General features: G+C 46.0%; 1 protein-coding gene and 2 pseudogenes across 1 annotated transcript; 2 read left to right on the forward strand and 1 right to left on the reverse strand.

The window, feature by feature from the left end:
* Positions 1-673: 673 nt before the first annotated feature.
* TTC1 (tetratricopeptide repeat domain 1) lies at positions 674-21,712 on the forward strand. The gene is made up of 7 exons (XM_063928414.1): positions 674-1,075; positions 3,457-3,517; positions 3,659-3,771; positions 7,450-7,486; positions 7,577-7,725; positions 21,233-21,287; positions 21,379-21,712. The coding sequence occupies exons 1-7, from the start codon at positions 767-769 to the stop codon at positions 21,510-21,512; spliced, it is 858 nt and encodes a 285-aa protein (XP_063784484.1). The 5' UTR covers positions 674-766; the 3' UTR covers positions 21,513-21,712.
* Positions 10,147-10,265, reverse strand: LOC134937835 (5S ribosomal RNA; annotated as a pseudogene).
* LOC134937836 (5S ribosomal RNA) lies at positions 10,417-10,535 on the forward strand (annotated as a pseudogene).
* Positions 21,713-25,685: the final 3,973 nt, after the last annotated feature.

Below are 25,685 nucleotides of genomic sequence, written 5' to 3' on the forward strand. Positions count from 1 at the left end.
CCTCTCCAGGAGGGACACAATGCTCTGCTCCTGGACTTCCCTCTTAATATATGATTGACATCACAGACCCTCCAACATGACCCGCCCCACTAGGTACAAAATGCTCTGTTTCTGGACTTCCCTCTTAATTTATGATTTCCATCACCTGTGTTGAACTAGTTAAATGATAAGAAAGCTGTTTCTTCACAGGTGATGGCAATAATAAATTAAGAGAGAAGTCCGGAAACAGAGCATTTTGTACCTAGTGGGGCGGGTCATGTTGGAGGGTATGACATCACCTGTGCTGTAACACCTTTCTTATCCATTAACCTGTTCAACACAGGTGCCAGCAATCACACATTAACAGAAAAGTCCAGAGGCAGGGCATTCTGTCCCTCCTGGAGAGGGTCATGTTGTTGGGAAGAATGCACACCTACTGTAGCACATAACAGCAGCAAGATGTGCAGCATGATTCCCCCCCCTGCACAAGTTCATTTTGTCACGTGTCTCAGGGTCAACTTTTCCCACCTATCCATCTATTTATGAGGCTCCCTGCAACACCAAGTCTCCAATCCACACAAAGGTTGTCTTGTCCATGTTGATCATTTAGAATTGCGAATAAAGTTTATCGAAGTGATGGGCTATGTAGCCAGCCAATAGCGTCGGAGAAGAACGTCGCTGGCCAATAGGATTGCAGATTTACGTCATCACATGGTGACGAGGTGTGGGTTCAGGAAGTCGGACATTCTTGCCCACAGTGATAAGGATTCGGTGGCAGCCGGGGAACATGGAGTCGCTGAAGCCGGAGCGGGCCGGTGTGGCGGGAGCGAAGGAGGAGGACGAGGGGGAGGAGGATTTCTGCGACTGCGTGGACGAGCCGGAGCGGCTGAATGAGGCCTCGGAGCAGGCAGCTGGTGTGCTGGAGGCAGATCATGCTGGGGCGGAGGTTATCAGTCACAGTACTGGGGTAGAGGGAGACAATGGAGGCTCTGTGTGTGGCGAGGAGGCCGCAGCGGCGGCGGAGGAAGAAGAAGTGGAGCTGGACGAGGAGACGCTGCTGGAGATGGAGAGAGAACTGAGCGAAGAGCAGAGAGAGGTGACTAAGGGGAGCCCGGCCTGACTTACTGTCAGGTGAATAAGTGATGTGAGAATGAGTGGATGTCAAGACAGGTATTGTGGTATCAGGGCAGGATTTATTAACATACATCGCCGCCCACCGCAGCGATGCTAATCGGATATGTACTAACATATGCGATTAACATTGCAATGCGGTGACAGAGGCCCCCCGCGATACCTGTGGGGTGGGGGGTCTCTCACATCTGCGAGGTGGGGGCGGGGGGGGGGGGGGTCTCCGTCACATCCCTGGGCTCCCCATCTCCTCCCAGGCTGGGAAGCAGACTGTCCCGGATGCCTCCTCCTTTGTGTTGCGGGGGGTGATGGGGAGTTTGGTTTCTGGGACTAGGGCTACCTGGACGGAGGTATGCCGGGGGGGAGGGAAGGAGGTGGTGGCCGGCGGTAAGAAGCCTTGATGGCGATACCCTCGGTGGTAAAATTTTCACTTTAGTACATCCCGCCCTGAGTGAGCAAAAAGGAGAATTAGTGGTTGTCCGGAGATAGATGCTGAGTGAATAAGTAATATGAGTGGGTGTTAGTAGAGATGTTGGGGTAAATAAGTGACCTGAGGGTATATTAGGAGAGCTGTAATATCAGGGTATAAGGTCAGGGAACAGGTGAATAGGTGATATGAGAAATGAGTGTCAGGTTAAGTGTTGGTGGAATGAGTAATATTGGGGCAGATGTATTAAGCCTGGAGAAGTGATAAAATGGAAGGTGATAACGCACCAGCCAGTCAGCTCCTAACTGCCATTTTTTCAAACCCAGCCTGTAACTTGAAAGTTAGGTGCTGATTGGCTTGTGCATTATCACCTTCCAATTTATCACTTCTCCAGGCTTAACACATCTGCCCAATTAGGTTAGAATGGTATATCAGGAGAGTGTGGGTGTCAAGAAAGATGTTGGAGTGAATCTGTGATATCATGGGAGAACATGGGTGTCAAGAGAAGTGTGTTAGGATGAAGAAGGAATGGTGAGTGGGTGTCTAGAGAGAGGCGTTGGGTGCATAAGTGATTAGTGGGTGTTGAGGTGAATATGTGATCACGGGGATGACATCAGGAGAGATGTTAGGGTGGAACTGTGATATTAGGGTAAAAGTAGAGGCACGTTTGAATTTGTTTTTTTGACCCCCATTTATCAACGAGTTTCCTTGCTGGAAACTAGTTTTTGGTGGCAAATGGGACCAATTGATATTTAAGAAGGCTAATAGCGCTGCTAACTAGCAGCGCTATTAGCCTTTCATATTCCCTATACTGCGGCCATATAAACTGTATTTAAGAATGAGCGCTATTTCTGAAATAGCGCTCGCTTACCTGAAATGGCTTCGTCTACCCCGGGCAGACGTTATGGACACCGCTGCAGCTGTGTCCGTCCTGCGCTCCAGGCTCCCCCCTCCCGCAGCAATCCTGGCATGCATCACGCCTGCCGGGTTGCTATAGAAACAGGAAAACCAAAATTGCCACCGCGTCCGGAAATCACTACCGCGCATGTGCTGTGAATTAGCATAAACAGCCGCATGCGCGATAGGAGGCCGATCCAGGGACACAGTTCATTCGTCAGCGCTGATGTAAGGTAAGCATCAGCGCTGATGCGGCAAATACCGCATTTGCTCTCCGTGGCATAGTCTCTTCTTAAATAGGAGAGCGCGATGCAACTATACCATGGTGAGTGAAAACGGTATTTACCACTTCACTTAGTGCTGCTTGATAAATGGGGGCCATAGTTTATTGTTGCAGTACTGAGTTAGGGTGACTGCTGACTTTTTGACAACCCAGCCCCTGTTGTTAATGTTTAAGGATCACATGGTTTGCAAGCATGTAGAGCAGGGATTGGGGAACCTTTGGCCCTCCAGCTGTTGTTGAACTACACATACCAGCATGCCTTGCTACAGTTTTGCTATTTGGCCTTGCTAAAACTGTTAGTGCATGCTGGGATGTGTAGTTCAACAACAGCTGGAGTGCCGAAGGTTCCCCATCCCTGATGTAGAGAATACAGCTTTTATTAGCAGCGGGGGACATCAGATGTCTGCTGTGACGGGCCTTGTTTATTGCTGCACCTTTGTCTATATTTGTTTTATGCTTAAAGCCAGTCCTGCATCTCTAAATGCTGTATAACACCACCCCTACATCAGCCCCACCCCACTCCCTGCAATTATCTTACCAGAGATTACCGCATGACCGTTGTCTTAAATAGTGAGGGACAGGGAATGGCAATATCCCAAAATAACTCATTTACACTGTTTTTTCCACTAATTGCAGTGGTATGGAGAAACAAATCTGGGTAACTCGGATTAGGTGGATGTTAATGATGGGCAATAGGGTACAATTATAAGACAATCCTCTGCTCTGTTTTTTATTTTTAAAGGACAGGAGAAAGGAGAGCACTCGTTTAAAAGACGAAGGAAACCAACTGTTTAAAAAAGGAGGTAAGCATAATTCTGCATTACTACAAGATACATTTTCACAGCTGATTTAAGGCAGTTGCCCTAGTATTTCATTCACTAATAGGAGAGATTTTAGGAACCTTTCAAGGGTCCATTTACTTATCTCTTTGTGCTACCACTCAGATTATGTCGCAGCTGAAGACATCTATTCCCAAGCACTTCAGTCGTGTCCAGCGTGTTACAAGAAAGAACGATCTATTCTGTTTTCCAACAGAGCAGCTGCCAGACTGAGCCAGGTAATCTGTGTCTTTGGAAGGTGATTAGGCCAGTGACCCAAAGGCAGTAAGATAAAGCCACTGACCTCACACGTTAAACACGACTGCATTTGACACGTCAATGGTCTTTTTGCATTCACTGCAGGTAGAAAATCTGCAATCTGATTGGTTGTTAAGGTGACTGCATTTGTTTTACTAAATACCCCATCATGTTAATGAAGATTTTCTCAATAAGAAGCTAAATCCAGGTATTCGGTATGATATCCCAATGGACGGGATGCCGGTGGTCAGAATACAGACAGTGGTATTCCAACCATCAGAATCCCAGCACCCTAACCCCTCCCTTCCCCTGCCCCCTACCCTAGCCCTCCCTTGTAGGTGTCTAAGCCTAACCCTCCCTTCCCCACTGCCTAAACCTAACCCTTCCCGCTTGGTGCCTAACCCTAACCTCCCCTTGTAAGTGTCTAACCCCCTCCCCAGTACCTAACCATCCCCTTCCCGTCCCTGCACCCTAACCCCCCTTCTAATGCCTAAACCTAACCTCCCACTTCCCATGGCAGGATGTGAGCGCATCCCGCTAAAAACTTTCGGATTCCATGCGCCAGGATTTTGACGCCGGGATTTCAAGCTCCATCAGGATTTTGATACCGGCATTATGCTGTCGTTCAGGATTCCGGCGTTTGTATTTCACCAGAGAATATCTGTTTTCTTTTGCTAAACACCTATGACAACTCTACCTTTTTCAGAGAAGTTGACAGCAATTAGTTATGATTTAAACATAACAATTTGTCCAATGTAAAGAATACCACTTTCAGACAGAAAAGTCTGAAAGTCCCGGCAATTACCTGGCATTTCAATGCCGGTTCATTTTGCTGGGACCTGCCTGACCCCTTCCTTTCACACAGACTTGCAAATTACCGGGTTGAGAATTTTGACCTGGTAATTTGCAGATATTTTTGTCTGTGTGAAAGGGTCAACCCAGGTTGAAATTCCTGTGTCTCCGACCCTGGTAGATTCTAGGGTCGAAGTCCTGGGAATTTCTACCTGGGTCGACCCTTTCACACAGAAAAAGGACCCATGTGTTTCATGAAGTTACCGGGTGGAACTGCTTCAGCCGGTAATTTAATTTTCTGTCTGAAAGGGGTATGAAGGACAATCATTTAAATCAGAATTGTTTTAACCACTTAAAGTAATACTGAATGAGGAATTCAATTATCCACGGTAATTTAATGTGAGCTAATTGATCCCCTGGGGCTATTGAATTGTCTCAAGTTAGCTCGCAGGCAGCACTTAACAGGGGTTATTTTCCAGTGTCAAATGCCTGTTTTCGCAAGCCACAGCAGAGTTAACATAGGTCCGGGAGTGTGCCTCAGATTCTGTGTGTTTAACACCCAAAAAACAGATAATTTAATTGGTGAAAAAAAGGCCTGTTGAATAGCCCAAAGCGAAAAAGCTAAAGTAGTGTTTAGTTAGTATATTTTTCTAAAATAGGAGGGAACTTTTGTAATGACATGTTAACTCCTCCCTAGTATAGCAGGGGGCATCTTAGAAATGACTGATAAAGTATGAAGGGGATGACAACTTCCCTCCCTGCATTTGATATTTATAGAGGCTTTCATTACCTACTCTTAGGTGTTGCCTGGATAAGGTATGTATTGTGTAGTCACAGAGCAGCAGGACTCCGTACATTTCCTATTTCTGGGGGGTCTGTATTGTGTACTATTGAAGATTACTGTACATAATTGGTGAGCACACAGTTGGTAGCAGGAAATGTGTATGGCCTGGGGGCACAGTTGTCTTTATACCTGAAAATGTGGAAAGCGTTTACATCAATGCAGAGTGTAACTGGGTGACAGTCAAATGACTGATGTGTCCACATGCCCCTGTCCTCAAATCGCACCAAATAACCCCATTTATTGTGCCACAGACTTTGCCACTTATCTGTGCCCGAACACTTATCCTAGCACACTATTTGTGAACTTTTTGCAACAGCCGCTGCATATTTGTATACAGCGGCTATGAGGTAATATGCTACTGCCACAGGAGGCGTCTTGTGTAAAATACATGCCTCCTGCCAGCTCCCCTAATCCACAGCTACGTCCTCAGTCCTGTTAGTCAGGGTGACCGAGAAATTTAAAGGACGCAGCCACTGGCTTCAGTACGGCCAGAAAATGGGGCAGAAAACACCCTGTTTTCTGTAATGTTGCCAGTCGCCACCCACAAATGGCAGCCAGGGCACTGCAAGCGATCTTGAAGAACGAGATCGGCACCCGCACAGTGCTACATCTGCACATGTATCTGCACATGTATGCATACATCGGGTTAGCCCCTAAGACACAAAACCGAGTAAAAAGTACAATACAGGAATAAGTAGCAAGGTTGAAGAAAAAGTACGCAAGGCGGGTTTGATAGGAGTGACCCTTGAAATGCATCATTATGCTTAAGCTGCAACAAAAAATATACGGCCTGATTCGGAGATGGATGCAGCACACTGTATCCAAACTGTATGTATTATGCTAATGCTACAGGAAGCGTTTTTGTAAATAGATGCCTCCTGCGTGCTTCTGTGATCTGCTGCTCCGTCCGAGGATGCAGCATCGGATCATTCTGCAACAACATTGGCCATCTGAGTAACCCTCGGGTTACACAGGATGACTGGTGTTTTCACTCTGTCCTGTATTGGAAGATGCAGACTGCGGTCAAGGCGTGCCGTTTTGTAACATGGTCCCCATTGCCCTACCCCTGCTCCGTGTCCCAATCGGCCACAGAAAGTCATGCTGTGGCTCGGGGGCACTGTGAGTTACAAAGCAGTTCACCCACCATCGGAGTAGTATGCAAGCTTGAATTAGGGCGTAGTACACTATTTGTGAAGTAAAACACAAGATTGAGGTCATGTAGCACATTAAAGACTTGTGGAAAAAAGTATGCAGCACATGAATTGCACCAGGCTTCTCCCACAAAGGGATCAGGGTTTGAGGACCCCTCTGTACATAGGATGCAAAATTTGTATTACATGTGTCACCACCTGTGTGGACAGGCCCCACTGCTATCCCCTATCCTAGCACTTTGATTGCTTAGTGCAGGATTACACGGGGCAGTTAAGAGTACCACAATTTTCAAACATAGGGGGAGAGGTATTAAGTCTTCAAAAGAGTGAAGTTACCATAGCAACCAATCATTTTCTACTTATTTTAAATACTGTTCTTGATAAATGATAGCTGGTTGCTAGGGACAACTGATTGATATATAAACGGCAGTGTTCTAAAGAGGAGATTCGCTGATATAGTGTACCCGCAGAGTAAAATCAAAACTAATATTGTGGTGTAATGGCAAAGGTGTTTCCTAGCCACTTACTGTATAAGCGTTTTACATACTTTAGGACAATACTGGTCAGAAAATGAATAACTACCTGCAAGCCCTGAGCTACCATAATCCTTAGCCCCTTTTGTCCATGAGGATTGAGTGCTAGTAGCTTTGAGGAAATGGTGTGTCCCATCGGAAAAGTTTTCCCAAGGTGAACAACACTCTGAATTCATTGTTATAGGCACATAACTTTCCTGTTGTTGGTATATGTATATTTGAGAGCATCAGAAGCTGCTTTTGTACCTTTTTAATTTATTTGATTTTGACTTCAATGATACATGGTGGGGGCATCTGTGTATATTTCAGAATATTTTACTTCTTGCTTCTGTTTCACAGGATAAGAACGAACTAGCGCTGAAAGACTGCACCAAAGGTAAGCTGTTTATTTGCCTCGCCTCGGAAGCCGGAATAACAGACTCTGACAAACGATAATGAATGTTTCTTTTGTCTGTACCAATTATAGCAATAGACTTAAATCCTGACTACATCCGCGCCTTACTGAGGAGAGCAGAGTTGTATGAGAAGACTGATAAACTGGATGAGGCCTTAGCAGACTACAAATCTGTTCTGGAAAAAGATGTGTCGTGTCAGAAGGCCAGAGAAGCCTGCATGGTACAGTGTACTTGTACAACCTCTTCACGTCATATATTAATAAATGCACTCCCTGTAATACAGTGTAAATGTGGGTCTGAAAACCTAAGCTCGCCGGCTGTTGTGGTGGGTTGAATACGTATGACCGCTGGTTAGCATACCGACAGAGGGATCCTGGTGGCGGAATGCCGTTGATGGGTCGTGGCGAGTACCACAAGCCCCTTGCCACAGGTTCTGTTCCCACTCTATAGACACCCACGAGTGGGGATAGTCCCTGTTGGTCGGCATGCCGACCGCCGGGATAGTGAGGGGGTGGCATGTAGTGGGAGGGTATTGTGACCACTGGTCACATAACTACATCCCGTTGTGGTATTACAAGTCCCAGAATGTCCTGCCAAGTCACTCATTCTTGGCCTTGGGCTAACGTACTGTAATGCTACACAATGTATAACCCATGTCCATCTTGACAAAATTACAATTTGGCTAATAACCTAATAGGTAATCAAACAGAATGGCCCCCTTCCGTGTGGGTGGCTGATGTGATTATATAGCCGGACACATAATGGTCATAGTCGCATGCTGGCTTTATGTGCGGCCATGAATAAACAAAATACAAGCAAAGGTTCTCCTAACATTCAGGAGATACGGTTTGGAGACCAGGAACAGTAGCAGCTACTGTAATTCTATATCCTTGAAAACTAACCATGGTGATTATTTAAAGGGTCTGAGACCTCAAATGTTCTTTATCTAATACAAGGATGCATTAGACATATGTTTATAATATCCTTCTTTACAGGGTGTGTCTGCAATCTAGTCACCTGTTTCAAGTTATATCTTCAGTTACATATATATTGCAAACATCCATTGGCACTAAACCAACCATGCCCCTAAACTAGGTAAAGGTACTACAGGGAAGAGAAGACAAACAGTGGCAACTGTAATCCTGTTTGCAAGTTAACTAATATAAATTAAAGCAGATAAATGCTTTTCTCATACGTCCTAGAGGATGCTGGGGTCACCATAGAACCATGGGGTATAGACGGGATCCGCAGGAGACATGGGCACTTTAAGACTTTCAAAGGGTGTGAACTGGCTCCTCCCTCTATGCCCCTCCTCCAGACTCCAGTTTTAGAATTGTGCCCAGTGAGACTGGACGCACTACAGGGGAGCTCTACTGAGTTTCTCTGAAAAATACTTTTGTTAGGTTTTTTATGTTCAGGGAGGCTGTTGGCAACAGTCTCGCTGCTTCGTGGAACTTAGGGGAGAGAAGTATGACCAACTTCTAGTGAGTTCAATGGCTCTGCTTCTGGCTACAGGACACCATTAGCTCCTGAGGGTGCTGATCGCTGGGTACGCCTAGATGCTCACTCCCGCAGCCGGCTGTCACCCCCTTTCAGAGCCAGAAGCCAGGTGAGTAACAGAAGAAAAGAAGACTTCTTCTTCAGTGACGGCATTTTCTGAGGTACCGCGCAGTGAACGGACGCTGCACGCCAAGCTCCCACACACAACACTGCAGGGCGCGGGGGGGTGCCCTGGGCAGCTAAAATAAATCCTCAATCTACCGCTGGTAAGATGGGACACTAGTGCCAAGGCACTTTCCTAACCCCCGCCAGTATAAGTATTAAAAAAGCGGGACAGAAGCGCGCCATTAAGGGGGCGGAGCTTTCTTCTCACAGCTCATGGCGCCATTTCCTCTCTGCAAGCTGCATCGACGCTGGTCCTCCTAACACTGACAAGTATCAGGGGTGCAAAACGGGGGGGAGGCACAGTATAAATTGGTGCAATATACGTGATAGTTAAAGCGCTACAGGTCTGAGGCAATTTCTTGGTGGTTTCAGACCCGTTTATTTGGCGCTGGGTTGTGAGCTGGCAAATCCCCTCTGTCTCTCTCTGACAGACTTTACTGTGGCTTACAATGGGAGAAAAAGAAGGCTCTTGTGTGGGCGCACTCTTGTACAAGGAAGAAAATTCCTATAATGTATATTGAGGAATATTTAAAACATAACTTTTATTGATAATGTTTAAAACATAATTACCCATCTAAATGATCCATAAGAAATAAAGAATTGAGAAATGTTAAAATGTTCTGGTCTCTTTTTTTCAAAGAGTAATTGGAAAGGTTGTAGACACTGGATTGTCATACACCCATTTCCCCTGACCAGTACAGAATCTCTGTATTGATGGGACCGAGGAGTGGTCAAAAACTGTTATAAATACATCCAACTAGGACCACTTATATTAAGTTAATATAATAATCATCAATGGTCACCAATATATTAGACACCTGAATTGTTGACAGATACCACATTTGTAGATAAAAAATGAGGCGTTGAACTGCAATAAACGTAGAATAATAAATAGGAACATGGGGAGATACTGGATAGAATTAGTGGTGATGCTGCTGTTGGTGTCCCTTCTCACATAGAGAGGAAAATAATTCCTGCTCTACAACACCAGGTATTCGCAGGCAGTCTCCTCTCCTGGTACTAACCCGGCCCAACGCTGTTTAGCTTCCAAGATCGGACGAGATCAGGCATTGGCAGCGTGGTATGATAGTAGAGAGTTATGCGATCTGTACACCAATGATTGTGCACCTATATAAGGAATTGTAAAGTAGGAAATGATTAGAAAAAAGGAAAGAAGAATGAGTAAGTGAAGTAGGTAGAATTCCTTATATAGGTGCACTCTCATTGGTGTACAGATCGCATAACTCTCTACTATCATACCACGCTGCCAATGCCTGATCTCGTCCGATCTTGGAAGCTAAACAGCGTTGGGCCGGGTTAGTACCAGGAGAGGAGACTGCCTGCGAATACCTGGTGTTGTAGAGCAGGAATTATTTTCCTCTCTATGTGAGAAGGGACACCAACAGCAGCATCACCACTAATTCTATCCAGTATCTCCCCATGTTCCTATTTATTATTCTACGTTTATTGCAGTTCAACGCCTCATTTTTTATCTACAAATGTGGTATCTGTCAACAATTCAGGTGTCTAATATATTGGTGACCATTGATGATTATTATATTAACTTAATTTCTCTAACGTCCTAGTGGATGCTGGGAACTCCGTAAGGACCATGGGGATAGCGGGCTCCGAAGGAGGCTGGGCACTCTAGAAAGATCTTAGACTACCTGGTGTGCACTGGCTCCTCCCACTATGACCCTCCTCCAAGCCCCAGTTAGATTTCGTGCCCGGCCGAGGTTGGATGCACACTAGGGGCTCTCCTGAGCTCTTAGAAAGTTATAGTCTTAGAATTTGTTATTTTCAGTGAGACCTGCTGGCAACAGGCTCACTGCAGCGAGGGACTAAGGGGAGAAGAAGCGAACTCGCCTGCTTGCAGCCGGATTGGGCTTCTTAGGCTACTGGACACCATTAGCTCCAGAGGGATCGACCGCAGGCCCAGCCTTGATGTTCGGTCCCGGAGCCGCGCCGCCGTCCCCCTTACAGAGCCAGAAGCAAGAAGATGGTCCGGAAAATCGGCGGCATGAAGACTCTGTCTTCACCAAGGTAGCGCACAGCACTGCAGCTGTGCGCCATTGCTCCTCTCACACACTTCACACTCCGGTCACTGAGGGTGCAGGGCGCTGGGGGGGGCGCCCTGAGGCAGCAATAAAAACACCTTGGCTGGCTAAAATACATCAATATATGGCCCCAGGGGCTATATATGAGGTAAATACCCCTGCCAGAATTCCATAAAAAACGGGAGAATAGGCCGCGAAAAAGGGGCGGAGCCTATCTCCTCAGCACACTGGCGCCATTTTTCCCTCACAGCTCGGCTGGAGGGAAGCTCCCTGGCTCTTCCCTGCAATCTACAGTACAGTAAGAGGGAAAAGAGAGGGGGGGCATTAAAATTGGCACTGTATACAGTATATTATATAAAAGCTATTAGGGACATAACTCAGTTAGTCCCTGTATATATATATATATATAGCGCTCTGGTGTGTGCTGGCATACTCTTACTCTGTCCCCCCAAAGGGCTTTTGTGGGTCCTGTCCTCGTTTAGAGCATTCCCTGTGTGTCTGCGGTGTGTCGGTACGGCTGTGTCGACATGTTGAATGAGGAGGCTTATATGGTGACAGAACAGAGGCCGATATATGTGATGTCGCCCCCTGTGGGGCCGACACCAGAGTGGATGGATAGGTGAAAGGTATTAACCGACAGTGTCAACTCCTTACATAAAAGGGTGGATGACGTAACAGCTGTGGGACAGCCGGCTTCGCAGCCCGCGCCTGCCCAGGCGTCTCAAAGGCCATCAGGGGCTCAAAAACGCCCGCTCTCTCAGATGGCAGACACAGATGTCGACACGGAGTCTGACTCCAGTGTCGACAAGGTGGAGACATATACACAATCCACTAGGAACATCCGTGACGTGATCCCGGCAATAAAAAATGTGTTATACATTTCTGACTTTAACCCAAGCACCTCTAAAAATGGGTTTTAGGTTTGGGGAGAAAAAACAGGCAGTGTTTTGTTCCCCCATCAGATGAATAAATGAAGTGTGTGAAAGCGTGGGTTCCCCCGTTAAGAAACTGGTAATTTATAAAAAGTTACTGATGGCGTACCCTTTCCCGCCAGGTGGATAAGTTACGCTGGGAGATATCCCCTAGGGTGGATAAGGCGCTCACACGTTTGTCAAAAAAGGTGGCACTGCCGTCTTAGGATACGGCCACTTTAATAGGTACCTGTTGATAAAAAACAGGAGGCTATCCTGAAGTCTGTATTTACACACTCAGGTACTAGACTGAGACCTGCAGATAGTGCTGCTGCAGCGTGGTCGGTGACCCTGTCAAACAGGGATACTAGTTGGAAAACATAAAAACATATTAAAGACGTCGTCTTATATATGGGGGATGCACAGAGGGATATTTTGCCGGCTGGCATCCAAAATAAATGTAATGTCCATTCTGTCAGGAGGGTATTAGAGACCTGTCACTGGACAGGTGATGCTGACTTAAAAAGCGCATAGAGAGCCTTATAAGGGTGAGGAATTATTTGGGGATGGTCTCTGGGACCTCGTATCCACAGCAACTGCTGGGAAGAAATAATTTTACCTCAGGTTTCCTCACAGACAAAGGTACAGTCCTTTCGGCTTCAGAAAAGCAAGCGGGTCAAATGGCGCTTCCTTTCTGTACAGAGACAAGGGTAGAGGGAAAAAAGCTGCACCAGTCAGCCTGTTCCCAGAATCAAGATTCTTCCCCCGCCTCCTGTGAGGCCACACCATGACGCGGGTGCTACACAGGTGTAGCCAGGTACGGTGGGGGGCCGTCTCAAAAATTTCAGCAATTAGTGGGCTCGCTCACAGGTGGATCCCTGTTTCTTTCAAGTAGTATTTCAGGGGTACAAGCTGGAATTCGAGATGTCTCCCCCCAGCCGTTTCCTAAAATATGCCTTGCTGACAACTCCCTCTGGCAGGGAGGCTGTGCTAGAGGCAATTAACAAGCGGTATTCCCAGCAGGTAATACTCAAGGTGCCCCTACTTCAACAAGGACGGGGTTACTATTCCACACGGGTTGGGGTACCGAAACCGCATGGTTCGGTGTGACCCATTTTATATTTAAAATCCTTGAACACAAAAATTCAAGTTCAAGATGGAATCGCTCAGGGCGGTTATTCCAAGCCTGGACGAGGGGGATTACATGGTATCCTGGGACATCAAGGATGCTTACCTGCATGTCCCCATTTACCATCCTCGCCAGGAGTACCTCAGATTTGTGGTACAGGATTACCATTACCAAGTCCAGACACTGCCGTTTGGACTGTACATGGCACCGAGGGTGTTTTATCAAGGTAATGGCCGAAATGTTGATACTCCTTAAAAAAAAAAAAAAAAAAAAAGGGAGTTGTAATTATCCCGTACTTGGACAATCTCGTTATAAGGGCGAGGTCCAAGGAGCAGTTGGTAGTCGGGGTAGCACTATTTTGGAAAGTGCTACAACAGCATGGTTGGATTCTAAACAGTCCAAAGTCACAGCTGGTTCCTATGACACGTCTACTGTTCCTGGGGATGGTTCTGGACATAAACCAGAAATAGTGTTTCTCCCGGAGGAGAAAGCCAAGGAGTTGTCATCTCTAGTCAGAGACCTCCTGAAGCCAAAATAGGTAGCGGTGCATCATTGCACGCGAGTCCTGGGAAAAATGGTAGCTTCCTACGAAGCAATCCCATTAGGCAGGTTCCATACAAGAACTTTTCAGAGGGACCTGTTGGACAAGTGGTCCGGATCGCATCTTCCGATGCATAGGCTGATAACCCTGTCTCCAAGGACCAGGGTATCTCTACTGTGGTGGCTGCAGAGTGCCCATCTTCAAGAGGGCCGCAGGTTCGGCATACAGGACTAGGTCCTAGTGACCATGGATTCCAGCCTTTGAGGCTGGGAGGCAGTCACACAGGGAAGAAATTTCCAGGGACTTTGGTCAAGTCAGGTTATTTCCCTACACATAAATATTCTGGACCTGAGGGCCATTTACAATGCCCTGAGGCCGGCAAGGCCTCTGCTTCAAAACCAGCCGGTACTGATCCAATCAGACAACATCACGGCAGTCGCCCATGTAAACCAACAGGGCGGCACAAGAAGCAGGATGGCGATGGCAGAAGCCACAAGGATTCTCCGATAGGCGGAAAATCATGTGTTAGCACTGTCAGCAGTGTTCATTCCCGGAGTGGACAACTGGGAAGCAGATCTTCTCAACAGACACGACCTCCACCCGGGAGAATGGGGACTTCCTCCAGAAGTCTTCCAATAGGATTGTACACCATTGGGAAAGGCCACAGGTGGACATGATGGCGTCCCGCCTCAACAAAAAGCTATAAAAGATATTGCACCGGGTCAAGGGACCCTCAGGCGATAGCTATGGACGCTCTGGTAACACCGTGGGTGTACCAGTCGGTTTATGTGTTCTCCCCTCTGCCTCTCATACCAAAGGTACTGAGAATAATAAGAAGGCGAGGAGTAAGAACGATACTCGTGGATGGCCAAGAAGAGCTTGGTACCCAGAACTTCAAGAATTTATATCAGAGGACCCATGGCCTCTGCCACTCAGACAGGACCTGCGGCAGCAGGGGCCCTGTCTGTTCCAAGACTTACCGCGGCTGCGTTTGTCGGCATGGCGGTTGAACGCCGGATCCTGAAGGAAAAGGGCATTCCGGAGGAAGTCATTCCTACGCTTACTAAAGCCAGGAAAGAGGTTACAGCAACTCATTATCACCGCATATGGCGAAAATATGTTGCATGGGTGAGGCCGAAAGGGCCCCAACAGAGGAATTTCAACTAGGTCGATTTCTGCATTTCCTGCAAGCAGGAGTGACTATGGGCCTTAAATTGGGTTCCATTAAGGTACGGATCTCGGCTCTGTCGATTTTCTTTCAAAAAGAACTAGCTTCAGTACCTGAAGTTCAGACCTTTATAAAAGGAGTGCTGCAGAGTCAGCCCCCGTTTGTGCCTCCTGTGGCACCTTGGGATCTCAACGTGGTGTTGAGTTTCTTAAAATCACATTGGTTTGAACCACTAAAAACCGTGGATCTGAAATATCTCACGTAGAAGGTGGTTATGTTATTGGCCTTGGCTTCTGCCAGGCGAGTATCAAAGTTGGCGGCTTTGTCTGGTAAAAGCCCTTATTTGATTTTCCATATGGATAGGGCAGAATTGAGGACTCGTCCCCAGTTTCTCCCAAAGGTGGTGTCAGCGTTTCACCTGAACCAGCCTATTGTGGTGCCTAGGCTACTAGGGACTTGGAGGACTCCAAGTTGCTAGACGTTGTCAGGGCACTGAAAATATGTTTCCAGAACGGCTAGAGTCAGAAAATCTGACTCGCTGTTTATCCTATATGCACCTAACAAGCTGGGTGCTCCTGCTTCTAAGCAGACTATTGCTCGTTGGATTTGTAGTACAATTCAGCTTGCACATACTGTGGCAGGCCTGCCACAGCCAAAATCTGTCAATGCCCATTCCACAAGGAAGGTGGGCTCATCTTGGGCGGCTGCCCGAGAGGTCTCGGCTTTACAATTTTGCCGAGCAGCTACTTGGTCAGGGGCAAACACGTTTGCAAAAATTCTACAAATTTGATACCCTGGCTGAGGAGGACCTGGAGTTCTCTCATTCAGTGCTGCAGAGTCATCCGCACTCTCCCGCCCGTTTGGGAGCTTTGGTATAATCCCCATGGTCCTTACGGAGTTCCCAGCATCCACTAGGACGTTAGAGAAAATAAGAATTTACTCACCGGTAATTCTATTTCTCGTAGTCCGTAGTGGATGCTGGGCGCCCATCCCAAGTGCGGTTTATCTGCAATACTTGTACATAGTTATGGTTAACTAAATCGGGTTATTGTTGAGCCATCTGTTGAGAGGCTCTATTGTTTCATACTGTTAACTGTGTTTCATATCACGAGTTGTACGGTGTGATTGGTGTGGCTGGTATGAGTCTTACCCGGGATTCAAAATCCTTCCTTATTGTGTACGCTCGTCCGGGCACAGTACCTAACTGAGGCTTGGAGGAGGGTCATAGTGGGAGGAGCCAGTGCACACCAGGTAGTCTAAGATCTTTCTAGAGTGCCCAGCCTCCTTCGGAGCCCGCTATCCCCATGGTCCTTACGGAGTTCCCAGCATCCACTACGGACTACGAGAAATAGAATTACCGGTGAGTAAATTCTTATTATAAGTGGTCCTAGTTGGATGTATTTATAACAGTTTTTGACCACTCCTCGGTCCCATCAATACAGAAATTCTGTACTGGTCAGGGGAAATGGGTGTATGACAATCCAGTGTCTACAACCTTTCCAATTACTCTTTTTGAAAAAAGAGACCAGAACATTTTAACATTTTTCAATTCTTTATTTCTTATGGATCATTTAGATGGGTAATTATGTTTTAAACATTATCAATAAAAGTTATGTTTTAAATATTCCTCAATATACATTATAGGAATTTTCTTCCTTGTACAAGAGTGCGCCCACACAAGAGCCTTCTTTTTTTCCCATTGTCAGTCTGTGTACTTTCTGGCTCTGGGCGCACCACCAACTAAGACAGCACATAATAAGAGAAAATTGTATACATTTTCTCTTCCCCATTACCAAGGGTAATTAATTGTCCAATTTTGGTTTTTCTCTTATATACATGATTGTATTCATGTGACCTGTGCCCGATCGCCCTGTGTCAGACTTTACTGTGGGTCTGTCCCCTATATGCCCAGTGTGTCTGTGGGTGATTGGTGCACGTGTGTCGACATGTCTGAGGCTGAAGGCTCTTCCCAGGAGGAGGCTGTATTAGGGACACAAACGGCTGCGGCGGTGACCCTGTCGGCACCGCCGACGCCTGATTGGGTAAATGTGTTGAACGCCTTGAATGCTAATGTGGCTCTTATTAGTAAGAGGTTGGATAAGTCTGAGTCTCAGACCCAGGCATGGAAGAAATCTGTGGAAGATATGTTATTGCATGTTCGGGTCCCCTCAGGGTCACAAAAACGTACGTTGGCCCAGTTGGCAGACACTGATACCAACACGGACTCTGATTCCAGTGTCGACTATAGCGATTCCAGATTAGATCCAAAATTGTCAAAGCATTCAGTACATGATTGTGGCGGTTAAAGAGGTATTACATATCACTGAGGACCCGGCTGTCCCTGATAAAAGGGTCTGTATGTATAAGGAAAGGAAACCTGAGATAACGTTTCCTCCCTTTCATGAACTGAACACGCTATTTGAAAAAGTCTGGGAAAGTCCTGACAGAAAGTTTCAGATTCCCAAAAGAATTACGGTAGCTTATCCGTTTCCCTCTGCAGATAGGGAAAAGTGGCAGTCACCCCCCACTGTAGACAAGGCCCTGTCACGTTTGTCTAAAAAGGTGGCTCTCCCGTCACTGGGCACGGCAGCCCTTAAGGATCCTGCGGATCGTAAACAAGAAACTACGTTAAAGTCCATTTATGCGACCACTGGTACGCTACTCAGGCCTGTCATTGCATCTGCGTGGGTAAGTAGTGCTATCGAAAAGTGGGCCGACCACTAGTCTTTTGATGTAGATACCCTAGATAGGGATAGCATCCTCTTGACGCTGGGTTATATCAAGGACGCTGCAGCATACCTAAAGGAAGGTGCGAGAGATATTGGCCTTTTGGGATCAAAGGCCAATGCCATGGCAGTCTCAGTTAGACGAGCATTGTGGTTTCACCAATGGAATACTGATGCCGATTCCAAGAAAAGTATGGAATCTCTTCCATATAAAGGTAAGGCCTTGTTTGGTGACGGCCTTGGTGATTTGGTATCTACGGCTACCGCGGGTAAGTCATCCTTTTTGCCTTATGTTCCTCCACAACAAAAGAAAATGCACCATTATCAGATGCAGTCCTTTCGGCCCAATAAATACAGAAAGGGCCTAGGTTCTTCCTTCCTAGCTACTAGAGGAAGGGGAAGAGGTAAACGAGCACCAGCCTTGTCGGGCTCCAAGGAACAAAAGTCCTCCCAGGCTTCTGCCAATTCCACCGCATGACGTTGGGGCTCCGATGCGGGAGTCCGCACCGGTGGGGGCATGTCTCAAACTCTTCAGTCAGTTCTGGGTTTGTCCGGACCTGGACCCATGGGTTTTACAAATTGTGTCCCAAGGGTAAAAACTGGAGTTTCAAGACGTTCCCCGTCGCCGTTTTTTCAGATCAGCCTTACCAGCTTCTCTTCCGGACAGGGAGGTAGTTTGCGACCCAATACAATAGTTGTGTCAAAATCAAGTTATTGTCAGGGTTCCCCAGTCACAACAGGGAGAAGGCTTTTATTCGAGCCTGTTTGTGGTCCCGAAGCCGGACGGCTCGGTCAGACCAATCCTAAACCTGAAATCCCTAAATTTCTACCTAAAGAAATTCAAATTCAAGATTGAGTCTCTCCGAACAGTGATCTCCAGTCTGGAGGAAGGGGATTTTATGGTGTCGGTGGACATAAAAGATGCCTACTTGCCTGTTCCCATTTATCCTCCGCATCAGGCTTACCTGAGATTTGCAATTCAGGATTGTCATTACCAATTTCAGACGTTGCCGTTTTGGTCTGTCCACGGCTCTGAGGATTTTCACCAAAGTAATGGCGGAGATGATGGTTCTCCTTCGCAAGCAAGGGACCAGTTGGTGCAAAACGTTGCACTCTCCCTGACAGTTCTTCAGCAACATGGTTGGCTCCTGAATTTGCCAAAATCACAGTTGATTCAGACGACGCGGTTGTCATTTTTGGGAATGATATTGGACACAGAACTACAGAGTCTTTCTTCCAGTAGAAAAGGCTCTGGAACTTCAGAGTCTGGTCAAACAAATTCTGAAACCAGCAAGAGTGTCAATCCATCAATGCATTCAGTTGCTGGGGAAGATGGTTGCGGCCTACAAGGCCATTCAGTTTGGCAGGTTCCATGCCAGAGTGTTCCAGTGGGACCTGTTGGACAAGTGTTCCGGGTCCCACCTACACATGCACCGGAGGATAATCCTGTCTTCCAAGACCAGGGTCTCACTCCTGTGGTGGCTGCACAGCTCTCACCTCCTAGAGGGGCGCAGGTTCGGGATCCAGGACTGGATCCTGGTGACCACGGATGCAAGCCTCCGAGGCTGGGGGGCAGTCATACTGGGAGAAAACTTCCAAGGAAAATGGTCAAGTCAGGTGACTTGTCTCCACATAAACGTTCTGGAGTTAAGGGTCATTTACAACGGCCTTCTGCAAGCGGAACATCTTCTTCGAGATCTACCCGTACTGATCCATTCGGACAATGTAACAGCAGTAGCGTACATAAACCATCAGGGCGGAACAAAAAGCAGAGTGGCGATGACGGAAGCCACAAGGATTTTCTGCTGGGCGGAAAAGCATACAAGCGCTCTGTCAGCGATCTTCATTCCAGGAGTGGACAACTGGGAAGCAGACTTCCTCAGCAGACACGATCTCCATCCAGGAGAGTGGGGCCTCCATCAAGAAGTCTTCGCAGAGGTGACAAGTCGTTAGGGAGTTCCTCAAGTAGACATGATGGCATCTCATCTCAACAAGAAGATTCAGAGATATTGTTCCAGGTCAAGGGACCCTCAAGCAATTGCAGTGGATTCACTGGTGACACCGTGGGTGTTTGTCAGTATATGTATTCCCTCCATTTCCTCTCATTCCAAAAGTTCTAAAGATCATAAGAAGAACAAAGATTCGGGCGATCCTCATTGTCCCAGACTGGCCAAGGAGGGCTTGGTATCCAGATCTTCAGGAATTACTCCTAGGAGATCCCTGGCCTCTTCCTCTGCGCGAGGCCAGGGATCTCCAAGGCGGGTGTTTGAGTTAGCGGCCTTGTCTCACAAGAGCCCTTATTTGATCTTCCATGAAGATAGAGCTGAATTGAGGACACGTCTGCAATTTCTACCGAAGGTGGTTTCCTCGTTCCACGTGAACCAACCTATTGTGGTGCCTGTGGCCACTGACTCCTTCACCGAGTCAAAATCTCTGGATGTGGTCAGAGCTTTGAAGATTTATGTCGCCAGAACGGCTCAGATTAGGAAAACAGAGGCTCTGTTTGTCCTGTATGGGTGTCCTGCTTCCAAGCAGACCATTGCACGTTGGATCTGAAATACAATTCAGCATGCTCATTCCACGGCTGGATTGCCGTTGCCGGAATCGGTGAAGGCACATTCTACTAGAAAAGTGGGCTCGTCCTGGGCGGCTGCCCGGGGGGGTCTCTGCATTGCAGCTATGCCAGGCAGCTACTTGGTCGGGTTCAAACACTTTTTTGCAAAGTTTTACAAATTTGATACCCTGGCTGATGATGACCTCAAGTTTGGTCAATCTGTGCTGCAGAGTTATCCGCACTCTCCCGCCCGTTCTAGAGCTTTGGTATAACCCCATGGTTCTATGGTGACCCCAGCATCCTCTAGGACGTATGAGAAAATAGGATTTTAATACCTACCAGTAAATCCTTTTCTCTTAGTCCGTAGAGGATGCTGGGCACCCGTCTCAGTGCGTACTGTATCTGCAGTTAGTAGTTGTGTTTACACATATGTTGTATTACGGTTTTGAACAGCCTGTTGCTGAAATTGTTCATGCCGTTGGCTTGTGTTCTGTTGAATGCCACGTGATGCGGCATGCTTGTGGTGTGAACTGTTATGAATCTCACCTTAGTTCCTTTCCTCGTAATGTCCGTTTCCCTGGGCACAGTTCCTATAACTGGAGTCTGGAGGAGGGGCATAGAGGGAGGAGCCAGTTCACACCTTTTGAAAGTCTTAAAGTGCCCATGTCTCCTGCGGATCCCGTCTATACCCCATGGTTCTATGATGACCCCAGCATCCTCTACGGACTAAGAGAAAAGGATTTACCGGTAGGTATTTAAAATCCTATTATCTTATAGAAAGGCATTCCTTAATATTTCCATCAGAGATACAAAGGGAAATAAAAATCTAGTGATAGAATTTCTTCAAGGCGTAAATAATGGGATATTGGCAAATAGTGGCGGTATCTTGTAACGGCTATCACAATTTGTGTATGTGTTGACCATATTAAAATGTAAACGTTAGATGTAAAACCCATTTACTTTTTTCCTATTCTAGCGATTACCCAGACAGATCGAACAAAGGAATGAAAAACTAAAAGAAGAAATGATTAGTAAGTACACAGATGTGCTTGTATAGCAGATTTCTGTTCTAGGAACCCTGCAGCAGACTGAAGCTTATGTTTTTGTTTCCTTTATTACTAGGTAAATTAAAGGACTTGGGAAACTTGGTTCTTAGGCCTTTTGGACTGTCAACAGAAAATTTTAAAGTCAATCAGGACAGCGATACCGGCTCATACTCCATCAACTTTGTGCAAAACCAGAATAATAACAGATGATATGCATTCTGCTGATTAAATGAGGGCTTTCCAATGCGTTCCATAGCACTGCTGCTGCTCCAATTACTTTTTATGGTGTAGTGACCTATAAATAAGGTCAATGAATATAGCCTGCAAGTCATCTGTTTTTGTGAACATATTTATTCCCCTTCTCTCCCAATACATCTATTTTTGTTTAGATAAAAGTTATCTGACACTTACGCAGTTTTGTTTAACTTCATATGTTGTCAGTCCCTTCTTGTCTGACTACATTATTGTTCTAATCAGGGGAGGATAATTACTTGTTTCTATGTTAGTGCTAGAAATGTGCATCAGCATTTCCTCTAAGAAAAAAAAAAATAGGATTTTAATTACCTACCGGTAAATCCTTTTCTCATAGTCCATAAGGGATATTGGGGGAATCTAGTACGATGGGGGGTATAGATGGGGTCCAAAGGAGCTGGTGCACTTTAAATCTCTTCACTGGGTGTGCTGGCTCCTCTCCTCTATGACCCCTCCCACAGACAGTTGTAGGTAAAACAGTGCCCGAAGGAGAAAGGACATATATGAGAGAAGCAACAGAATAACAATGAGTGGTGAGAATTATATACCAGCACACCACTAACATACAACAACCAGCAACAGCTGAACAGGTAACCACATAAGAGTACCTGCAGAAAAGTCAACGCACTGAGGCGGGTGCCCAATATCCCTTATGGACTATGAGAAAAGGATTTACCGGTGGGTAATTAAAATCCTATTTTCTCTAGCATCCATAAGGGATATTGGAGAGACTTAGGGGGTCATTCCGACACGAACGCTCGCTGCAGTTTGTCGCAGCGATCGGGTCGGAACTGCACATGTGCCGGCACATGGCAGTTTTCGTTACCTAGCGATCGCCTCTGAGACCGAGGCGGTCGCTAGGTGGGAGGGGGCTGAACGGCGGCATTAAGCTGCTGTTTAGGGGGAGTGGTCGCGCCAACGCAGGCATGGCCATCTGTTGGGGCCAGCGGAAGTGACAAGCAACTCGCGGCCAGCCGCAGGATCTGCGCTGGCCGGGAGTTACCCCTCAAATACAAAGGCATCGCCTCTGTGCGATGCTTTTGTATTTGTGCGGGTAAGCCGGCACTGATATGCGGCATGGACTAGCCCTGTACTGGGCGTCCCCCCGCATGTCTGAGTTTACGATCGTAGCTGTGCTAAATTTAGCACAGCTACGATCTACTCGGAATGACCCCCTTAGTACGTTGGGAACGTCCCAACGTGCGGAGACTTCTGCAGCACTGCCTGCCCAAATTGGGTATCCTCTTTGGCCAGGGTATCAAATGTGTAGAACTTCACAAAGGTGTTCTTCCCCGACCAGGTAGCAGCTCGGCATCGTTTCAAGGCCAAGACTCCACGGGCAGCCGCCCAGGAAGAACCCACCGATCTTGTAGAATAGGCCTTCAGAGACTTAGGAACAGGTAAGGCTGCTGACACAGGCCTGTTGGATAGTAAGCCTAAGCCAACAAGCAATGGACTGCTTTGAAGCAGGACAACCCTTTTTCTGTGCATCATAGAGCATGAACAAGGAATCAGTCTTTCTGATCTGAGCCGTCCGCTTGACCTAGATCTTCAAGGCTTGTATCACATCCAACGCCTCCGGAGGAGCAGAAGCGTCAGAACTTGACGGAACCACAATAGGTTGATTCAGGTGAAACGCAGAGACAACCTTCAGCAGGAATTGCTGTCTAGTCCTGAACTTGGCTCTGTCCTCGTAAAAGACCAAGTATGGACTTTTACACGATAAGGCACCCAATTCTGAGACACGTCTAGCAGAAGCCAGGGCCAGTAACATTACCATCTTCCACGTGAGGTACTTGTCTTCTACCATAGTCAGAGGTTCAAACCATTTTGAACAAAAAGGTTTGGTAGAATAGTAGAGGCGCTCCTTGTGAATTAAATTTCCTGCTGCCTCTCCCTAACACAACTGGATTAATCCCAAGAATAATCCAAATCTGAACAAAAACTATAAGAAGTGTATGGGTGTAGGAAGTTGGCGCTGGAATAGGAACAAAGGGTGAAGCTGATGATTCAGCTGGGAGGTTATTGTTTTTAGGTGAAGGAAATGGATGGATACTTATCTTAATGATTTTCCGGTGAGTCCCCGGTCCCTATTAGATGTTTTCCTCCAGGAAAAATGGGATCATGCAACGGAGTGGTATAGAAAACACAAAAAATAACGTTTTGAGTTGAAATTCCTCAAAAGGATCTCATATATGAAATATGCATTTTTGATAGGTATATAAAATGATTTCTTCAAAAAGAATTATCATACCGCACTTACATTAAGTGAGTGAGGTTTAAAACGTATAAAGGTTTCTTTTATAGAATAATACTGTGAGATCTTCAGCGTACCTAACTTACAATAAAGAGTATGAATATGGACTCATCAAGGTATCTTTTAAGCTGAGCTGCGTACCGGTACTCACTGATTAGTGCGTCTTCCGTCTGCACATAAAGGTATCTTTATCCAATCAGCATTCTTAATAAAACACCCATATGGAAAAAGGGGATTTATTGGATAAAAACAAATAAAGTTTGCACACAATTGGAGTATTGACCGCGAGGGAAGAGAGCCGCCAGACAGAGGAACATGTACGACCAACTATAATCCAGTCCAAATGGACCGTTACCAAAGGAACTTGTAAAAAATAAATTATGAAGGTCGTACCTTTCCCCAGTCGTGCAGAGAACAGTCCAAGCGGGCAAAATCCTCCTCCCATCCAACGCATTTCGAGTGAATTCTCTTTATCAAGGCTGATGATCCATTCCAAATTGCACATATTTAAAGTAAATACACGAATGTCCTCACATTACATAACTTCCGGTTCCGGAATTGACCGGAAGTGCGGGTCCGTCATGAAAAGATATTCTTATAAAGTATTTAAATATAATGAAGTTAGTGTCTACACATCTCTGGCATGTGATGTCCTTTCCTATTTTAGTAGCGGTAGCAGAGAGGTTTTCATTCGCGATATAAAGATATTTCCGGCCGCAACCGGAAGTGACCGCCGAGCACCATGGGAAATGTAGTTCAAAGAGGAATGCGGAAGTCACATAGGCAGCTGTAGTTGACGCTTTGTTGCAGGGTTGAGCTGCGGCCGGAAGTAGCCTCCGGGCATTATAGGAAATGTAGTCTCCAAGAAAAAGTCTCATAGAAGGCTGTAATAAGCGCTATATTAATGGAATATGTCACTTTAGTTCCTATTAAGGATGAAAATTCTCCTTGATGTTTTCCATAAAGGGCTAAAAAACCGTGGTTTATCTCGGTGGATTTGGTTCAAATAAAAATCATTCTCTCCATGTTATAGAGTGGGTATTGTTTGAACTAGAAGAAGAAAAACATGAATTAAAATTGAAAATGGGATATTAATAAGATAATGACAATGATAATCAAATAGTAACACAGTGTACAATTATAATTATAATTTATCCTGAAGGGATAATAAAGAAATGCAGTAATTTTGGAAGAATTCCTTTTACATTTTTATTTTTCACAAAATGTATTTAAAGGAACCATTTAAGTTCAAAGTCATGATTGAGTCCGTGCGGACTCAATGTCTTTAATTCAAATATGGTGCGCATTTCTGTTTGTGCCAATTTCTTTTCTGTGTGTTTGTCTTTCCATGTCTTGATATGTTTTAAGCCTACATATCTCTTGATGTGATTTATGGAGCAACTATGAACATTTTTAAAATGGTTTGAAAGATGATGTGTGGTTAATATTTTTTTTTTTATATTTCTTAAATGTTATGATATTCGCGTTTTCAATGGTCTGGAAGTTCTTCCCACATAGGTGAGACCACAGGAACATTCCACTAGGTAAACTACATTGGATGTGTTGCAGGTGATTAAATCTCTGATCTTGATTTTGTTGTTGTTAATCTGTATTTCTGTATGTTTACTGGTGATGTCATTAATGTTTCTACATCCGATGCATAACCCGCATCTGTAGAACCCCTTACTGCGTATCAGATTCTTTGAGGGCATTGGTAATGCATTTCTAACCAATTGGTTTTTCAAGTTTTTAGATTTACGATATATGAAGGTGGGCTTTTTGGGAATAATTTCCTTCAATACTGGATCACGTTGTAATAGATGCCAGTTTTTACGAATGATGCGTTCCACCTGTGAGTGTTGTGCATCAAACTG

The sequence above is a fragment of the Pseudophryne corroboree genome, chromosome 6, assembly GCF_028390025.1.
Source record: "Pseudophryne corroboree isolate aPseCor3 chromosome 6, aPseCor3.hap2, whole genome shotgun sequence".
NCBI classification, from domain to species: Eukaryota; Metazoa; Chordata; class Amphibia; order Anura; family Myobatrachidae; genus Pseudophryne; species Pseudophryne corroboree.

Coding starts and splice junctions, on each gene's coding strand:
- TTC1 (XM_063928414.1), top strand. CDS start 767: ATGGAGTCGCTGAAGCCGGAGCGGGCCGGTGTGGCGGGAGCGAAGGAG. Junction 3,518..3,658: donor CCAACTGTTTAAAAAAGGAG/GTAAGCATAATT, acceptor GCTACCACTCAG/ATTATGTCGCAGCTGAAGAC. Junction 3,772..7,449: donor CAGCTGCCAGACTGAGCCAG/GTAATCTGTGTC, acceptor TCTGTTTCACAG/GATAAGAACGAACTAGCGCT.